The 21497-nt window shown below is 39.8% G+C and overlaps 1 protein-coding gene across 2 annotated transcripts in view; it reads right to left on the bottom strand.

Moving 5' to 3' along the window:
• Positions 1 to 782: 782 nt before the first annotated feature.
• The window catches only part of LOC117507015 (complement C1q-like protein 4), a 36187-nt gene continuing 15472 nt past the window's right edge, over positions 783 to 21497 (bottom strand). For both annotated transcript variants that reach the window (XM_034166698.1, XM_034166700.1), the window contains one exon: positions 783 to 1135. In XM_034166698.1, coding sequence (XP_034022589.1) covers positions 956 to 1135 — 180 coding nt within the window. In that variant the 3' untranslated portion in view covers positions 783 to 955. The remainder of the gene's footprint in view (positions 1136 to 21497) is intronic.

The raw sequence follows: 21497 nt of genomic DNA on the forward strand, positions 1-21497 counted from the left end.
GTGCAGTGTGATGGGGAACTACGGGCGCCGGTGATGAACACATTTAAGCAGGGGTGTAAGCAGCTCTCAGTTGAATGGAGTCAGAGCTCCATCTACTGGACAAATGGTGCAAGGACATTTTACATTGCCGACACATTATTTCAGTAACTGTTCTGTTTATGAGAAATTAACGGCGTTCTATCGGCAAAATTTCGGCCGATAGTGAATCATTTGAAAAGGGCTTATATCGGCCGATAATATCGGCCAGCTGATATATCGGTCAGGCTCTAGTGATAAGCAATATGTACGATCCTCCATCTCACAAAAATGAGGGTTCTCAAATTTGTTAGCCTGTACTAGCAACCGGTGGACAACATATAGGGGAGGAAATACTGATTCCTCTTTTTCTGATTAAGTCTTTTGGCCGTGCTACAAAATGTGAAACATGAAGTAAGTATGTCTCTTCTGGGCTGCCGTATCAATATGGTGTTCAAACATGTAGGGGGTCATATGCATGAAGGCCTCATTTTAAGATCATAAAAATACATTCATTCATTGTCATATGTGCTAACCTATGCTAACAAATGCCAGAAAATCATACACACTGTAACTTTAATCTAAATAAGGTTTTCACTGTTGAACTAACTAACCTTAATTGGCTTGAAGTGATCAGCTTCCTGAAGATGTTTGAAGTATGGTCTGAGGTTTGATAGTGTAGAGACTGGACCATGTGCGTGCGTGTGTGTGTGTGTGCGTGTGTAAGCACAAGTGAAGCCAATGTGAAATGTGAGAGAAAGTGTCACTTTTCGGCACAGTCTCTTCATGTTTTGTCAAACATATCACACATTTCATCTGTACAGCAGTGGAATGACAACTAAAGTACAAATTACACTGTACAAAACTAAGATGAAGATTTTTGCTTTGACACAAAAAGAAACAGATGGACAGAGTGCATAATGATGACGTGCTCAAATGCTCAGTCAGGGTAGATGAGAAAGCCAGAGAAGGTGCTGTATTTGTTGGTATTTCCGCCGTGAACTTTGCCCCCATCCAGCTGTACGCACACTTCGTCCCCCACGTCGAGGTGAAGGATGACGCTGTTGGAGGCGTAGTCATAGTTCTGATCTGCATCTTGAGCGATTGCACTGGCTCTCACCTGAAATTTGGACATGAGGCAAAATCGAAAAGAAAACAACACAAAGTTAATAGTTCATCTTTTTAAGATCTGTGTTGTATCATTAATGCTTGTGGCATTTATGCCAAATATGATAAATATTAACATTAATATAATAATGATGGGTGATGAAATGTATTTGACAAACATTCACCACTGTAAATCCTATATCCACTGGGGCAAATATTTAAGGACTTGTTACTCTGGAAGACCAAATTATTTTTAATGTTTTTTTTTTTCATCTGATGCAGACATTCAAAACCCTCAAAATAACTGAATAGAATTAGTACACCAAACTTAATTTTGAAAACAAAAATATATTTTAAAAACCCTAATTCTACTAACTTAATTATTTTAAGCTCTTGTGACTTTTTGATCCTTTTGAGCTTATTAAACTGATGATTTTTGATTAACCTGAGCTCTTTCATGGATTCAGTCAGCGCCACTTAAACTATTATTTCATTTATTACTATTGTGTAAATGAGTGCATCTGAAATCAGTAACAGCAGTATAAAGCGTGTGTCAAGGAATAAGCTCAGGGGGAAAGCGCCCGACTGATATATGTGCTGAGATTATCATGCATGCAGTCACAAATGATACTAAATAAGAACTGAGAGGTTAGGAGCTTTGCATTAAAATTTAAATGACCCCGCCAAATGCTTTGAGCAGTAGACATTTGTTTTATTTGAGACACAATTAAATTAATGGACAGGATTTATTCATTGATCCACACTCACAAGGTGGCGGTAATGAGCCTAATGTGAAGAAGACACTTAAGTAGTTTCAGGTTAGCTGGACTCACTGGAATTGAGGCAATGAAATGTCACCAACCTTTTCAGTGTTGGATCATCCATTGTTCACTGTTATTAGCTAATGTCCCTAATTACTCCAAAAATATATATATCAATTTTCTGTTTCTGTAGCATTCATCCTTGACCTAAAATACATAAGCATAGCAAATGGCAAATGTCAGCTCTCCCCAGCTTCTCCATGATCAAAGTCACATACACACACAGAGGCCACTTGGCTATTATAATATTGAAGAGAAGATGAATGGAAGCATATGATTCAATAAGATATTACTGTTACTGCTAATAATCTTCAAACACACCTTGCAGTGCAGTGGAGCAGAGAGTCGTACCATTTCAGTGAGGTGAACTGAGCAATGAACTCAATATTATTATTATTATTATTAATATTAATAGTAGTAGTAGTAAAGTAAGTCCCTTCAGCTGCTCCCTTGTTTGCACTCGGGGTCACCACAGCAAATCCAAGGTGGATCTGCATGTTGAATTGGCACAGGTTTTTACGCCGAATACCCTTCCTGACACAACTCCACATTACATGGAGAAATGTGGCAGGGGTGTCATTACATAAATATAGCTAAATAAATAAATACAAATGGTATCACAGGATGGCTTGAGGAATACACAGTTTATATAACACACCTTTTTGAAAATATAAACTTTGAATTTCTAAAATTGACAATTTCATTATTATTCATTAATATCACCTCACCATCATCACATAAATATAGCCAAATATATAAATACAAATGTTATCAAAGGGTGGCTTGAGGAATACACAGTTTATATAACATGTACTTTTTCATTTCATTATTATCACATCGCCATCATCACATACATATAGCCAAATATGGTAAATGGATTGCATTTATATAGCGCTTTGCCATCTACATCAGATGCTCTAAGTGCTTTACAATTATGCCTCACATTCACCCATTCACTCAAACACACTCATACACCGATGTCAGGGTGCTGCATGCAAAGCGCTCACTACAATCTGGGAGTGACTTGGGGATCAAGGACCTTGCCCAAGAGCCCTTAGTGAGGCTGGGGTTTGAACTGAGGATCCTCTGGTCTCAAGCCCAATGTTTAACCACTAGACCATCACCTAAATACAAAGGTTATCACAGGATTGCTTGAGAAATACAGTTTATATAACACATGTATCACACCTTTTAACAATCTAAACTTTAAATCTACAACGGCAATTTGACAATTATTATTATTATTATTATTATTATTATGTTCTCAAAATACTAATATCACCTGGCATTGAGAGATTTTTGAGTTATATCTGGTTTTGAATCAATTAAGTATATATGGTTTTCTGTACATTTTAGCTTCAAATAAGTATAAAGACAGCCAATGATGCTTTACGTTGTAAATGACTAGTATACTCCCAAAGTCTAGAGGTATTGCCTGATCAAGAAAAGTCATGTATTTTGTGACCTACTTGTGTGGTGTGAGACACAACAGTGACTTCTCTCAGGTCTTCTAAATGTAATCTTTTTGTCTGTCTTTGTAATATATTGTACCAGAGTCTCAGAAGTTTAGAATAAAATATTTCATGTGAATGACACATGACCATACACACTCTTTTCTTGTGGTATTAATGCTAAACAGGCTAATCATTTTAATTTCTTTATTTAATTCTATCACAGTGTCCAAACCAACAACCAGTCCTGTAACGTCATCTTCACTTGACAGATGCTATTTGATTTCCTGGTTCATTTTGTGGTTTCGGTGTAATGTCATCAGCACAGATATCTTCCTGTCCACTGGTTAAAGAGATGAGATGTGCAGTGATCTTTGACCTCAAACTTCAATTTGAGAAGGTAGCCTCTCTAATGTGGTATCAATTTTCCATGGGATTGCTGCTCTTACGCCTGATCCACCTATTGCACTGAAATATCTGACAGGGATCACAACAGGGAAGACATCTATGGGAACAACATTCCATTTCATTTTTAAAGCAATTGCAGGAAATGCAGCAAATGTGCACACATGCACAACATATATATTGCAGATCATGCCACTGTTGCATAATTACTTAGCTTTTTCTAGATTTATAAATTGTAACCACACCGTTCTTGGAAATTAATTTTTAAGCACTGAATTTTTACACTTGACAGGCTTCTATTTAGTAGCTGTTTCTAAAACAAACAACCTTCACCAGATTTATTTGAGTTAGGTTTTTAAACAAGGTTAGTTACCATTTGAAAAAAAAACAAAACAAAAAACAAAATTGACTTATATGCCAAACAATTTGCAACATTACCTAAAAATAAGAAAAGAATGAAATATACCTTATGTATGGCACTGCCCAATTTTTTTTTAGGGAGCTGAAAATTTTGAAGAAAAGTTTTCATTCGTGAATCAACAATAAAAACACTCATGTTCTAACATGGAGGTTTTTTTCATGAAACAAACTCCTGAGTTATCAAATTACACATCTCAGTTTCAAATCTTACAAGTAAATAAATAAGTACACGATTTCTTGGAAGATGTGCTGCCCAGTATATAACACCACAAAGACAGCCGCAGATAATCACATATTAAATCTTTTTTTTCTTTATGAGAAAAAATTATAATTTGAAATGTCTGAATATTCCCATTAAAATATGATTTACGTTTGCATTTCATTAACCCTCAAGAAACTAAGTGGCGTCATTTATGACTCCGGGCATATATTTTTGTGCACCATTTTTCTAATTTTAAATTGGAAAAAAATTTCCTACTATGAATTTGTCAATCTATTTGTCCTGAATTTGGACAATATGTACACTGGCAGTGTTAATTTAACACTGGTGATTTTACTGTGTAATCATTATATTTTACTGTTTTGCAAGGAAGCATGGCCAGCAGACCTAGAACAGCAAGATTTACAACTGCACAAGCATTGAGACTGATTCTTGATGCCCAGAGTGAGGATGAAAAGGATAATGGACAAATATATTAGAGACTGAAATAAATATGAAGAACCTGAAAACAATTATATATATAGAAGTATTACAATATAAAGTCAGTGGGGTCATAAATAAATGCACTCTGTCATAGCTTGGCTGCTTGAGGGTCAAAGAAATTCGTCAGTATCATATTTCAAACTTCATTTTAAAAAGAAAAGCAAAAACAAGTGTGTTTTATTACTTAATAATGCATTTTTAATGCTGAAAAATGGTTACAGAGAATACCTATTTTCAGAAATGTTTGACAGCAACTATTTAAATTATTTTTCAAATTTATTTAGCCATGACAAATGTACCTAAATCTTTGGCACAGTACTGTATTTATTTATAAATATGAAATATTTAGCAGGATTTAATCAATTTCAGAAGTTCGTACATTAAATGCCACATGCGCAAAGTGCTCATGTGAAGCGACATTTGCAACAGCTCATCCACGGATGAATGCTTGAACAATTCTGTGGTGCAGCTTTAAAATTTTCAAGGAATTAATACATACCATTGTGGCCCCATTACAACCAAGGATTGACATTATTGACAACATAAAAATGTCATTAACAGTGTACCATCCAACAACTGATGACATTTACAACCTCACATTACACAGCGAAGACCATAAAATTTTAACTTCTGCACAATGTAAAATGTAATATAGTCTAAAGAATTATTCCTCACCTCTTTATCTACATCTGGACAGGTTTATGTTTGGAGACACAAAGGGTGTCATCCACTGTATTAAACAAGAGGTTGACGCCTGTATCAGTCACGCAAAGGAGAAGCTTCACTCAGATACATTACCTCTTGTATCACATTTTTACATATGAACAAATACACCAGAAACAAGTGCTCAACAATAACCACTCTTGATCCTAGGTGGCTCTAGGGTTGGGCTAGGTGATCCCCCCACCCCTCCCCAAACACTTGTCATTCATAACCCCATGTTTTCAGCCTGCATTTACCACATTCTCTGAATAATCGGGTCCTATCCAGCCCTCAGTTTCCATGGCACCCATGATATATTGTTTATGCACTGCACTGGAATTAACACAACTCAAGATTTATAAAGATTTTATTATTATTATTATTATTATTATTATTATTATTATTATTATTATGCATGCATTCTCTGCAATCACTGACACTGATAGGGATGGTTTTGAGGACTTGTACCAGTCTGCATGGATTGAGCAACAGTAGTGACAATTGCTGAGTTCTCCTTGACTGTGCAATATGTTGGGGTCTATGAGTTAATGGATTCTAGTTTCAGCATCCAGAGTGGCACCACTGAACATGGTACTCCAGTAGTGGTAGTGTAGCTCAGGATATTGATGATGTTCTCATGGGAATATGCTGGAGACTCCTGCAGAACTGCAAGGTTTATACGTAGAAAAGCCCAGCTTGTGAACTCTATACCTTCCTTACAAATTCAGCTGAAGTCCTGCAGACTACCTGCTCAGTATCCCAAGCTCTTCGCAACTAATCAGGCTAGAGTTAAAGATCAGATCACTTTGCAGGAGCTAGCACGCAATCTGGGTGGAGGATAAGCAAACATGGACACAGCAGTTGACCTGAATGTGGGACGTCTTTTGTGACAAGACCTTGAACACTGCCAGGGATTGGATTGGTGTGACCCATGTTCACAAGAAAAGATGTCTTTTTCCTGACAGCATTCTGAATATCATTCATAGGAGTCATAGTGCACAACATAATGGCAATTCTGGGCAGCATATAAGTAGTTGAGAAAGAAGACTGTGGTGGTACTGATGGTGGACATGAAGGGATTTATTTAGTGGAATCTGTGACCAGATGACACAGCACTTGTGCAAGTTCTGCAGGTTACTACAATTTCCTGCAGGTTGTGTTACTCTACCAATAAATAATCATATGTCAGACTACAGTACATCCACCAAGAAGAAACATCAGGAGCCCCAACTGCGAATAATGTTCAAATTTACACTGTTAATCACATTCAGGTATGTTTTTTAAGAGACTCAAATGAAACACCTTCAACAGCTGTCATAATCAACAAATGTGTCACAGTTGAAAGGAAAGTTGAAGACACCAATGCAGCAATAAGACAGGCTGGCATAAGAAACAGGCTTTATTGCTAAAGCCAGGTTCATTACAGAGGTCAATACACAGGAAGTCAAAAAAAAAAAAAAATTTAAAAATCACACAACAGTGTCCATGAGGGATAGGCTGCCCGAAGGTCCAGTGTCAGGGCACAAGGTCAAGGCACAATGAACAGTAAAAATAAAGAGCAACAGTGTCCAACAAACAGCAAAATCAAAAATTGACAAGGGAAAATAAGGTTCAGTCACAATAAGGCAACATGAGGCAAGAGGTGGGCAAAAAAGCAACATTTACACAAAGTGGGAAAGGAATACAGGGGTATAAATACACAGGGAAGTGATGACACAAATTGATGACAGGTGAGACAATCACTGATGGAGGACAGCTGAGGAGAGACACAGGAAAAAAGCTAACAAAACACACAAGGAAACTGTGACCACCAAAATACAGCAGGAAGTACATGAGAAAAAGAACAACACAGAGAACCAAACAGGAACAGTCACAAGAGGGAGACAGAAGACAAGGACAGACACATACAGGAATAATAACAAAACAAAAAAGGTTTAAAATGGTTGCTAACAAGACTGTGTCTGCCAGGGAGCACAGGCCTTCAAGATCCAAGATATCCTGCAGTTTCAAGATACATGTTTACTCTGTGTTTCTTGAGTTAGGAAGAAGATCTGCTGGTGGAGGTTACAAAGTGCAATTCAGTTGACTCCCTTAAGGCCAATGTTGCTTACAACTAGCATATTTTAGTCATCTATTTCAATCACATTTTGATAAGTTCTATGATGTATATGTATTTGGTGTTTTTATTTCTATTTCTAAATGTTTCTATTGCTTTTATGGTTGTTCAAACATTGTGTTTGATACTATTTTTTAATAAGAGTTATTAAAATATCATTGTAATCATCCCACCTCTGCCAGAACAGAGTATTAGTTGGGGATACGCTTGAAAGCACCTCACATACATCTATTCATCCCACTGTCTGTCCATGCATTTATCAGTATATAACCAAGGCACCTGGGCTCAAACGAACCAAACTTGGTGCATGAGTAGTCCCAGTAAAGGGAATGGTCACCATAGCAACAATGACTTGAGCTTCATCTTAATTAGGTCAAAATTTTGACACAACCTATACCCAACTTCAAGACACCAGTTAGGTACCAGAAATTCTTTATTTAAGCCATGAGGTCATCCAGTGCAGAATGTTACACAGACCTGAGTGTGGAATTTGCCTTTTTGTGACTTATTATTATTATTATTATTATTATTATTATTATTATTATTATTATTATTATTATTATTATTATTATTATTATTATTATTATTATTATTATCATCTTCAACCGCTTATCCGAGATTGGGTTGTGGGGGCAGCAGCTCTAGCAGGGGACCCCAGACTTCCCTTTCCCGGGCCACATTGACCACCTCTGTCTGGGGGGTCCTGAGGCATTCCCAGGCCAGTGTGGAGATATAATCTGTCCACCTAGTCCTAGGGGTCTCCTTCTAGGTGGACGTGCCTGGAACACCTCCTGAGGAAGGTGCCCAGGAGGCATCCTTACCAGATGCCCGAACCAGCTCAGCTGGCTCCTCTAAATGTGAAGGAGCAGCGGCTCTACTCCGAGCTCCCGAGCTTATTATTATTATTATTATTATTATTATTATTATTACTACTACTGCAAGTAAATTGCCCATAAGGACAAGGGACACAACTGTAAGTTTATTTTTGGCTGCCAGCAATCTTATTTTGGCTAAATTTAACTTCTCAAATAGATAAACCGCCAAAACCTTACCACACATTTGAGCAGCTTTTGTTGCCATCTAGCGGACGATGTGAGCATTTCAGGGCTTCTGCACATTTTCTACTTGAAACCCAAAATACTGTAAAAAAAGCATTTATAAATGTCAGAAATGCGCTTTTTTTTTGGTTTTTGGCAGGCAGATTGTTTACCTCCCAGTATTAATGTATAAAAATTTTGATTTTGAGAGCTTTATAGTTCTTGAGTTTTAGGATGTGGAAGGTTTTACTGGACAGACAGAAGGATGAACGGGAGGATAGACAGAAGGACAGGAATTTCTCTTAGCATCTGTTCATCCTTCTGCCCATCCATTTGGTAGGAAAGATGGAAGGATGGATGGAAGAGCAGACAGAAGAAATTTCTCTTGACAAGCACAACTTACAGATGGACGGATAAATAGAAGGACTTACATTTGTGAATTATTATTTCTTATTATTATTACTATTATAACATATTATTGAGCTGTTTAGACTTTACAATAATTCTTTCCTCTCAGTAACTCCTTGACAACATGTCAAGGTAAGAAAACAGCTGTTCTAATCCCAAATTAGCCTCATATTCATTATAACATAAAATGTTTACATTATTTTGTCTGTTTCTTGAATGTTCCAAGTTGACAGCCAGTCCTCAAATTGTGTTTATAATGAAATGAACTATTATCACTTAAATAACCAGCTATTCAAGCAGACAATCCATTTAACATGAGAAATAAAGTACACAAGCACATCCATATTAATGAATGCAAATATGGTAACTGCATCCTTGTTTCCTGCCTTGGGCCTGGATCTGAATCATCAAAACCATCCATCAGTATCATCATTATCATCATCATCATCATCATCATCATCATCATCATCATCATCATCATCATCATCATCATCACGCGTCCATGCCTTCATTAGCGTTACTAAGATTAATCAAATCAAACTACCCATTTCCACACAAAAGTATTTTTCTATGTGAAGGCAGAGGACATTTTTATTGCCCCTCCTCCCTTTTTAGACTGTAATCGATACATTTCCATTGTTTTAATTCAACTCACATGCCTCCATTAATTGATGTCTCCCCCTCTACACCTCACAGCCCGTTCCATCATCCCTCTCCTTTTCACAGCAGAGTCCTATCTTTTGATTGGGCGCCCATCTATCCATCTTTTTGAATCCTTATGCTCCAATGAGATGCAGGTCACGCACACGTTTTCTCTCCCTGCCATCGGCGGGAGCTGCGACTAAGTGTGTCCCTGTCCAGTCTAAATCGGATTGATTAACGGCATGCTGCTGTGGCAGGCCTCCTGAGGATCCCAACACCTCCTCACTCCTGACCCCCTTACCGCCCTCTGCTCTTCCCCTTTGCAGCTTCCCTCACCCCTCCCCACTTCTAGAATGCATCAGGGCAGCCTATACACTGCTGCAGGCTGCTGTAATTGGTAGTCAGACAGCTGTGGCAGCTCCCCACCTAATAGGTCCAACTCCTCAATAGCTTTATACAATCACCCTAAACGAGGGCACGGGATGGACTACAGTGGTCAAATGGGCCCATGAAATACTAACAGGAGGTCGGGATAAGATCCCACACGCACACACGCACACTTTCTTTACACATTTCATTCAGACGGCCTGTTATTCCTCTCAATTTTTTATGAATCTCAAGTGAACACCTGAGAAAGCTGCACTACACATGAGACGTTTTGATATTTTATACTTGCTTTGCTCTGAAGAGACTGAGAAGTTCCCCAGAGGATGCCTAATAGGTTTTAAACAAAACATTTAACATCTTGCAGATCCAACATCTGTCTACACGCTTCAATGACAAGATTCCCCTGATATGATTTTCAGCCAAGATGAAAACACGCTGTCGTTACTTGTGCTGTGAGGAGAACACGGTTACACGGTATTCAAATAAAATGGCACTCAGTCAAGAACAAGCACATGATACTGTGCAAAAGTCTTAATCACCCTGATATTTGAATATCAGTGCAGCTTTTAATATCAGCAAGGCACAAAATTTGGAACATTTATGTTAGATTTGAATACAAAACAAAAAATTTTTGATGTCAGAAAATTTTTGTCTAACTGAAGAAAGTAACACTTTAAATTCAACAAAGATTGCAAACAGGGAATAATAATTACTGAATAATGAACTGAGCAACATGTTGGTCTTGTAAAAACACAGGATTTTTTTTTTTTTGAAGAGTAGATGCACAAAACCTTTATTTTGTTTAGCTGTTTACTACTCTTCATTGTGACTTATTTGTGTTTAACAGCATTCAAACCTAAAAAAAAAAAAAAAAAAAAAAAATCAACTCCACACTGAAATGATAAAGTTAGAGTTAAGGTTCAGATAAATTCAACAGCAAAATTTTTAAATTATTTGAGTAATTTCATGCATGAATGCAAAATACTTAAATTGTATTTGTATGACACATAACTGAATCAGTCAAATGAATTACTGAATTGAATTGAACTATTCTACTTTATTAAAAATATTCTTGAAATATATGAACTAACTAAAATGCTAAAAACAATTGATTTCCTTAAAGTTGTTTGAGTTTACTTCATAATATTTTTTAGACAATTTTCTTCCTTTTAAAAAAAGAAAAAAAAAAAACTCTGCTTCAAAATTATGAATATTTGTTTCTCAATTCTCTCTCAGTGAAAACAATGTATCATTCAGTAAGACCTGCATTCAAAGTTCCAGCACTATCTCACAGGACAGAGGGTCAAAGACGAGTCTTCAAACCTGCCGGCAGCCCTTAAAGTTAAGGGTACTCAGGCCAAACACTATTTTACTCACTTTATTGAAGAAAAAAAAAGAAATCAATTTATTACTTTTATAGTAATCCAGTTTAAAATTCAGCACGCAAACCAAAAATGGGCAAAAACAACATCTGGAAGTAATTAGGATGCACATTAATATAGTACTGAATACTGTATTTGAATGAACAACATTATCTCAAGCCCATTAGTCACAGTGTTTATAAGTCGCTTTGCATAAAAGCAGACAAATGCATTGGTGTAATGTAAAAAGAGGAGTGCTGGTATAATCAACATGCAAGTACATTATGGATACTGACTCACTTACATTTAAGGATGAGGAGAAAGGTTGCAGCAGTGGTATTCACACCAGCTCACCACAGCGGCTTTTCAAACATGAACATTTGCCAGCTAAAACTACACCGTGATATTTATGGCTCCTTATGGTTGACGTTTTTATGAGATACATGGGTTTACTTTGGGCTCCAACTGCTGACATTTAATATGATATATGATTCCGTCATTACATGTATTCTATTCAGCAAAGTAAATACAATATATATTTTATACATTTTATGTGCATATTTTGAAAGATTTGACATTTAAAACATTATCAGTCGTCAATCATATTATCCCTGTGACAGAATATCGGTGCAATCATTAATTAAATGTAGCTGGATGATCTTTAATAAATCAAAAATTAAACAGAAATCTCCACTACACACTTTGTAGATGTCAACTTTTGAGGTTATTTGTGCATATTTATGGCAGCAGTCTAAAACCTTTGACAAATGTCTAAATATGTTTTATATCTAATATGTTTTAATTTCTTGCATCCCAGAGCGAGGAGGTTCTGTGTTACTGAAACAGTCACACAGATCCTCAGGTTTAGCTGTCAGCAGCAGTCACAATGAGCTCTCGTCTTCACAAAGTGGGCAGAAACTGCTGGTGCTGTGAGAGCAAAAGCAAGAAGGAAAGGCAAATCTGGATTATTGTCAGCAGCAGCGGAGATTGATAGCGACAAGGGAGTGAATATCTGTCTGAATTCCCAGCACTGTTCTGATGTGATCCGCTGCTGCTGGGGAGAAGAAAGACCCACAGGACACCAGAGAAGATTACACTGCCTCCTGTTTTCTACAGGGGGCAACATTAAATGGAGACAGACAGACAGACAGACAGACAGAATGGAGGGAAACTACAGAAAAAAGAGGGGAGTAAAAGAGTGTATAATTCAATCAAGGCTCATCAGTTTTCTGATTAAATCTTTTTTTTCTCTGCCTTTTAGAATTAAATTTAATGTTAAACAGCCTCAAAATCCTACAAATCAAGTAAAATGTGCGCTGCTATAACTGTGTTAGCCTGAAACACCAGACCTTTGTAGTATATGTTGATGTCATACGCGACTCTAGTTATGACACCTTTACACATAACACAAAGTTGGACGAAAGAGGCAGAAACTGGCTGAAAAAGGCCAAAAAAAACCAAAACAAAACCATTAGTGAACCATGAAAAATTCCAGCCGCTGTCAGGAGAGACAGGCGGTTGGACAGGCATGAACAATCCCGTGGCGACGGTTTCGTGCATGCTTGTGTGCACACACACGAACACAGTGTGAGTACGTGAGAGGTGTGATACCACATCGCACTCACACAGCAGCAGTGGCAGTTATATGTTGGAAAAATGTACATAAACTTCCAAAAATATGTAAGGACAAAATAGTGAGAGAGCACAGAATATTATAAGAACAATGAATGTACTGTTTAAATGTAAGACAATCATATTACTGGTAATGATGTTTAATTGATGCCTGATGACTTGATGGTCTGTGTTGGAAATTGGGAAAACAAATGGATTTCATTTTGTCTGTTAAAATAAATAATTCCTGTTATAAAGAGCAGGCAATACAAGAATTGTCATCCTTCTGTTCCTTCATGTACATGAACCATGGCCATGGACGTAAACAAGGAACTAATGAACTGATATGGATGAATGTTCCTATCATGAACACATCTCCTGGCTCCATGTGATGAGCTGTCCAGTGCATGGCGTGCCGAAAGACACAGCATCATGTGGACTATAACTCACGTGGTAGACATGACATTTCGCTGTGAGTAGCGATGACACAGTGGTGAGCCCACGACATGCCCACCTGTGAAGAAGAGGTGAAGAACGTCACCTCTTAACATGCCACAGCAATGGACATGTGTGGGCGGGCCCTCATGACATGCTGATCATTGTTTTATTGTAATTATTTACTGTTATTTGTTTTAACACACTGTGTTCCCTCTGTCAGTGTCAGTTGAGAGAGTGAGTCTGAGCTGGACATGCCCCTTGTCTGGAGCGCAAATCAAAGCCATCACACATGAATGAGCTGACGCTGTTCTCCTTATTGAATGTATTTTTTTCTTTTACCGCTGTTTCTTTTAATTGAACACCTCGCTGTCACTCACACTCTCACCTGACAACGTGCGTGTTATCATCTGACAGTGACAGTGCCCTTGCACTGACATGATCTGAGTGACACACCCCCTTGGGCTCACAGCTGGCTGTTACTCAAAGCTTCACATGACAGATGGACATTGCAATCGTGTGTCACATGGCTGTCCACTGGGTTACCGCGCTGGCCACGCACCGCCTCGTCATATGGGGTTTATACGGGATCTCTGCGAGTCACATGAGATGACGCTTTCGTGAGCATTTTTTATTTTTAACTCTGTAGTCCCGGCATGTGTGCACTGCTGCTTGGTGATCCCACCTCCAGAGAGACATGCGGAATATGTCATGATGGGTGGTCCACAGCTCTGACATGCCGGTCATCTGTGTGTGCGAACCTGTCATGTATCGACTCACATGGGCCACAGCTGTGCACACCTGTACATCTGGTATTACAGCTGTAATGATCATAATGTCCCATATAATTTGTGTAATGGGAGGGAATGGAAATATGTGTGTTACATGACATCCATCATGATTATGACAGGCTGTTGAGATGTGCACACTGTGCTGGATAGCGATCGGACTGCACTGTGGCCACTGTTCGAGCATTTTTCACCTCAGCCTCACTTCGACAATGTTGGTTTGTGGCTTGGCGAATAGGACACATGAAACACTGGCACCCCATTTGTGTTGCTGGGGGGTGGGGGGGTGGACACCGCACACTTGCATGCCATTTCGTGTTGCTGGGGGGGGGGGCTTGCCACCATTTGTGTTGCTCAGGTGAAGGGTGGGGGGGGATGGCATATTCGTGGAGCACTTAAAAAATGCAGGGCCATTCACACAGCCAGCTTGAAAATGGTCTGCATACTCTGTACTTACGTGCTGGCAGCGCGAATGGCTCCACCTTTTCTAAGTGCCTTGCGAGTGGTGTTGGATGTTCGTGGGTGGCACCTGGACTCTAGCCGACTCCAGCCGAAGTGGGTCGAATGGCCACTCGCCCGCCATTTGTCGTCATTTGGCCGCTGGTGTGAAGGCTGCCTCGATCGCGGCATTTGGCCAGGGTTCAACATGGTCAATGATTTTGTGCAGCCCCTCAGCTGCAGCACAATTTCTTTGACCTGTGTACAACGTGCCGTGTAAATGTTGCGAGTACAATCAGATAGCAGTGCGACCTCATGTTGAATGTGTTTCCAGCGTGAGTGACACACGAATGTAGAATGCATGTACTGTGGTCGAATGGTTGTGGCGACTGCTGTACGAGGCATTCAAGGCGGCATCAAAATTTCAGGAGTGCCATTAAAATCCTCTTTTGTGCGCCATTCAGCCTCAATTGTGTTATGTGTGAAGGGGCAAGGTCATAATATATGGGGCTGTGGAAAGAATTTCAATTGCCCTATTCAAAATCCTGTTTACAGCTTCAGATTGTCACCCTCACCATCAATCTTGAACTACCTTATTCCTAGTACACCCAGTTGTCATCATTTTCTCCACCAATCTGCTAACTGGGGTTAGCCCAGGTCAGGTTTGGGAGTATGCACTGATGCTGTGTGTGGCTACATCCACCACAATATGGTCCTGAATGGCAAACACCCAGGCAGACAAGCATCCATCCCAAAGTAACCTCTCAAACTAACCATTGATCTGCCACAGCCAGGTGAATCATGGGTGTCCCCTACCCTTATCCAGTTGATCGAGTCCTCAACACTAACCTGCATGCAAGGTCTTACCGAGAAAATGCACCACATAACCAAAATGTCACAACTGACATTCCCTCATAATGTAATTGATACTCCCCATCTGAGTCTTATTTTGTAGCTGTTTGTTTGACGCAAAGCCATTCCCGCAGTAAACAAGGATCCTCTAAAGAGACATAGTACCACATAAATCAAGTCGCCACCTCAGGTTCCTCGCTAACATCCAACTCTCACAACCAACACAGAGCACCGGGACCTGAAAGAATTTGATGTTTATTCTAATGCACTGGTTCTCAAACCGGTCCTCAAGGACCATCTAATCTAAACATTTTCCATCTTTCCCTGCTCTGAATTAAGCTGGGTAGCTCATTCAGGTGTCTGTTAGTACTTGATTGGTTGCTCACCTGGGCCACAATGGAAACAAGCACTTAATGCTTTTTTGTGTTACCCTGAATATTTATGTATCCATGTTTATTTAATACATTTTTATACTGTATTATCTTACACATGTTTACATTTTATACGAATAAAATCAAATGAAAATTATCAGGAGTGCCCAAACTTTTGCATACAACTGTATATATATATATATATATATATATATATATATATATATATATATATATATATATATATATATATATATATACATTCACACATTCACCTGTGTGTGTGTGAATGTTATATCTGTTGTTTATTGCATGTGAGAATCGACACCATGTATGTAGTACACACTTGAAATTTACCCAAAAACGCATATTTTCATATTTATGAATTCATGCCCCAATGTAACGTCAACCAGGAAATAAAAAAGTCTCTGGAGCCACCATTGGTGGATGTGGATCCGAGATCGTGTTTGGTGTTACACTGGCTCAAAGGGATTTCCAGCCAGATCTGGGTCCACCAGAAAATCTAATCAGAAGTAACACTTATAATTTTTCAAGATAACCTGCAGACAAACAGACAGACTGTCAGCACTCACATAACCTCCTTAGTGGAAGTAATAACTGACAGCAAATGTGCAATAAAACCATTCTTTCCCATGTGTGGCACAGATTTGTGTATGTGTGCGTGTGACACATTAAAGGGTTGACATATTTCAAATTTATTTAGCCAACAATCCATCGGCTATCAAAGTGAACATTTACGCTGCTACTAATGTCTCAGCTTTGTCTCAGAGAAATACGACGGAAGGAGGGTGTGTGGGGAGAAGAAAGGACACGCAGTGAAAAGGAGGGAGGAGGGCACAGACGGGCGAGCAGCTGTGCAGACTTTTAACAGTCTAAGCACAGGATGCGGGTGAACGAAGCCAAAGTTGAGAGGGGCTTAAAGTGATGGGGAAGAGAGACCCTGTTGGATAACAAACTGATCAAGCATGTCTGTTTCAGAGGAGGGGGAATAAATGAGGTCGGGGAGGTGGGATGTCCATGTATTGTAGGGGTGTTTTTTTTGCTCACTTTTGTTTTGTTTTGCAGTGGTGCCGTGATCCTCCAGTAATAAAAGTGACAGGATTCATTCACCGTGATGTACAGGCCTCTCAGAGCGGAGCGAGGCTATTGAGAAAGGGTCTCTTAAACTTACCTGAGGGACCTCTAAGGGTGAGCGGGGACACAGTGTAATGGTGAGAAGAAGGGCAACAGAAAATGGCATTTTTTTATTGTTGTTTGGTTGGTTGATTTTTGTAAAAGCTACCGTGTTTTGTTCCACAGCTCATCCTACGATATCTTTCTTCTCTTGCGGGGTGGATATATAGGCCTCTTCTTGTCTGAAGACATGTGCACTAATTGGCATCCTAAATGCTAATACGAGGTCTGTGATGAAAAATATTTTTTTCAAAAAATAAATGGATTTGATTCATATGTTTTTACGTCAGACATGCTTGAACCCTCGTGCGCATGCGTGAGTTTTTTCACGCATGTCGGTGACGTCATTCGCCTGTGGGCAGGCCTTGAGTGAGGAGTGCTCCACCCCGCCCGTTGGAATCTCTTTGTCTGAATAGCCGCTGCGGACGGCGCACGTTGCTTTATCAACATTTTTTCTGGACCTGTGAGGAATATCCGAGTGGACACTATTCGAGAAATTAAGCTGGTTTTCGGTGAAAAGTTTAACGGCTGAGAGATTATGGGGTGTTTCTGTCGGTGTAAGGACTTCCCACGGAGCGGGACGTCGCGCAGCGCTTCCAGGTGCCGTCGTCGGCCTGTTTCGACCTGAAAACATCCTAATTTAAGGCTTAATTCACCCAGGACGTCGTGAGAGAACAGAGAAGATTCAGAAGAGGCCGGCATGAGGACTTTATGCGGACATTCCACTGTTTAAGGACATTTTGTAATGAAAGACGTGCGCGCAAATTCGCCGAGTCGTTTCTGTGACGACTCGACGAATCTGTGTGCGCCGCGACAGGAAAAACACCTCCGTGTTGAAAACCATTTGTAAAATTCAGGCGGCTTTTGATGACTTTCAACAAGTGAGCAACTGAGAAATTGTTTAGCAGCTTGGGCATGTTCCAACTTGCCCGTTAAGGTTTCCAACGGAGGTGTTTTTCCTGTCGCGACCCCCCGCGGTCGGGTCCGGCCCGACAAGCGACTCTGCCCGCACGTTCTTTCATTACAAAATGTCCGTTAACAATGGAATGTCCAAATAAACTTCTCATGCCGACTTCTTCTGAAAGTTCTCTGTTCTCTGACGACTTACTGGGTCAACAGAGCCTGAAATGTGGAAGTTTTCAACTTGAAACGGCGAGACGCTGCCGCCTCGAAGCGCAGATCGCCGTCAGGCGCCGTGGGCTGTCCTTACGGCGACACTACCAGACCAAAATCTCTCATCAGCCGTTAAAATTTTTACCGAAAACCAGCTGAATTTATCGAATGGTGTCCACTCAGTTGTGCCTTACAGTTTTATGACATAACCGACAGGCGTGGAAAAAACTCTCGCATGCCCACGAGGGTTCAAGCATGTCTGATGTAATCACACATGATTCAAATCCATATGGTTTTTGAAAAAAATAATAACGTCCATTACTTTTATCACAGACCTCGTATTTTGCCATGATACACAAGATCCAAGATGTCAAGATGTTGATTAGAAAGTCTGTAATTGGATCAAGACAAAACTTTTGAGGGCAGAACAGATGCCTTAATTGGGCAGAAAAAAATGAGCTCTATGTACATTTACCTGCAGACCAACTTAAAAATATGATAAAATAAAAAAGCATGTGCACTGATGCTGACTCACATTTATTTGTGAGAAGTTATTTATTTACTGCACTATAGTTAATTGTTAAACTAATTTTTACGTCTGCCAAGTGCATAATAAAATCATCAGCATTTATTTGTTTGTTTGTTTGTCTGTCTGTTAGCAGGATTATGTCAAAACTACTGCACGGATTTTGACAAAATTTGCACCACAGCTAGACATTAGGGCATGACAACTTAACAGAATTTTGAGGTGATCCGGATCCGGATTGGCGGACATCAGAAATCTCTGATTGCTCTTGTCAGTCATGCTTTTGGTTTGTTGATGACAATGTGTTGACATACAGTACTGTGCAAACATTTTAGCAGTGGGGGTGGAACAGCTAATGTAAACATCAGTTTCAACTAAATAACTGTTAGGGCCCCTTCACACATAGTAGGAATAAGTACAACTCAGGGTGACTCATGGTGGAATAGCCTGTATGAGCGAACCACGAAAACATCAAGCCCGCGGGCAGGCATGCACAGTGCCGCTGCGATGGTTCATGCACGCGGGAACACAGTGGGAGCAGCTAAGCGATCTGTAACCATATCACCCAGCTGCTGTGAAAATACAAAATAAATAAATAAAAATTACATGCCACCCACGGGATTCGAACCTGGACTTCCCAAAAGCTCTGATTGACAGCCAGAAACTTTACCACTGAACTACCATCGCTGTCCTGTGAATGGTGCGGGAAAATGCCTGAAATGAACAAGGATATGGACGTATTTTAAAAAAGTATAACCACATACCATATTAAAACACCACATTTTATTGAATCCCTCTTATCAAGTGGGCAATACAAGTATGATCCGTCTGTTCCTCTGTAGATGACCCATGGTCACAGATGTACAGTTATGAAATTACATGAATGAGAAGCAGGGCGCTCTTATCAGCCCCGCGTGCGCCCTGCCCGAAACGCATGTCTTGGAGACGGCACACCGCAGGACAGACACTGCATCATGTAGAACAGAGCTCATGTGGATGATGTGACAGTCAGATTGCCAAATGCATGTTATGATTTGACGGTCTGTTTTTCCTGGGGTAGCCTGTCAATGTCCACACCATGCGTGCACTCACTGCAACATAAATCCCATTGCAATCGCTGTTGCAATGGGATTTATGTTTTAAGTATGTCCACGTGAGGACAGCAAGCAGACTCACGCACGTCACAGTGGGCAGTTGTTAGTCCAAACATGGTACGTGCTCCCCAGCCATGACATCCAGAACCACAAGATCTCCACAGCTGCTCCTGTCAGTGGCCACACCCTCTGTCAGTTCAGCGCACACACCAATGTGTCACTGTGTCTGTTTGCAAAACCACACTTGTGGGGGCACTTAGAAAAATTTCACATCCAGCTCGACAGTGATCGTCTGATGACTGTTGTCGTGCTAATAGTGTGAAAGGCCACACATTTTCTAAGTGCTATGCAAGTGGTGTTTGAATTTGCCAACTCCTGCCCCGAGAGGGCTCAATGGGCTCTCACAGTGCACACTCCGTCTTTTATCCGGTGGTGTGCGCAAATAGTTGTAGCAGCAGGTGTATGAGGTATTGGGGGAAGCTATAATTTTACACGTATTGCATATGATACCTCCTTCATGTGCACTTCATGCACAATTTGACCAAATTTGTATTATTGTGTGAGGGGGCCCTTAACGGTGATTAGGCTAAACTGATAAACTGGTAAAACATTGAGCTTTACTGTGGTTTCACCTCCTGCTCCTCTATCTCCTCCAGGTGATGCTTGCTGCATTTGTGCTTTGTGTGATGTGTCAGTTTTGCCTATTGGATTAGTGTATACGCTCCAACATGAACAAAATTTATTGGGAAAAAAATGTTATTAGTATAATTAAATGTAGTGGAAGGTAATTGGTCTGCTAATGGTTTTCACAGTTAGCTGAAAATGTAATCCACTGTAATTTAGATATATTTAATAGGGGTGTACCAGTTCGATATTGGCAGATATTACTGGATCGGACATCGACATTTCTTCCTTTCTCTTTTGTTAAAAAACAAAAACAAAAACCTGAGATGATCTGAGTCTTGTATTGCATATCTGAGACATGAGTATGAGTTACGTACAGTGAGGGAAATATGCATTTGAACACCCTACGATTTTGCAAGTTCTCCCACGTAGAAATCATGGAGGGGTCTGAAATTTCATCTTAGGTGCATGTCCACTGTGAGAGACATAATCATACAAAAAAAAAAATAAATAAATAAAATCCGGAAATCACAATGTATAAATTTTTAATAATTTAGTTGTACATTACTGCTGCAAATAAGTATTTGAACACCTGTGAAAATCAATGTTAATATTTGGTACAGTAGCCTTTGTTTGCAGTTACAGAGGTCAAACGTTTCCTGTAGTTTTTCACCAGGTTTGCACACACTGCAGCAGGGATTTTGGTCCACTCCTCCATACAGATCTTCTCTAGATCTTTCAGGTTTGGAGTTTCAGCTCCATCCAAAGATTTTCTATTGAGTTCAGGTCTGGAGACTGGCCAGGCCACTGCAGGACCTTGAAATGCTTCCGACGGGCCCCTCCTTAGTTGCCCTGGCTGTGTGTTTTGGGTCATTG

This window comes from Thalassophryne amazonica, chromosome 3, assembly GCF_902500255.1.
Source record: "Thalassophryne amazonica chromosome 3, fThaAma1.1, whole genome shotgun sequence".
Classification (NCBI taxonomy): Eukaryota; Metazoa; Chordata; class Actinopteri; order Batrachoidiformes; family Batrachoididae; genus Thalassophryne; species Thalassophryne amazonica.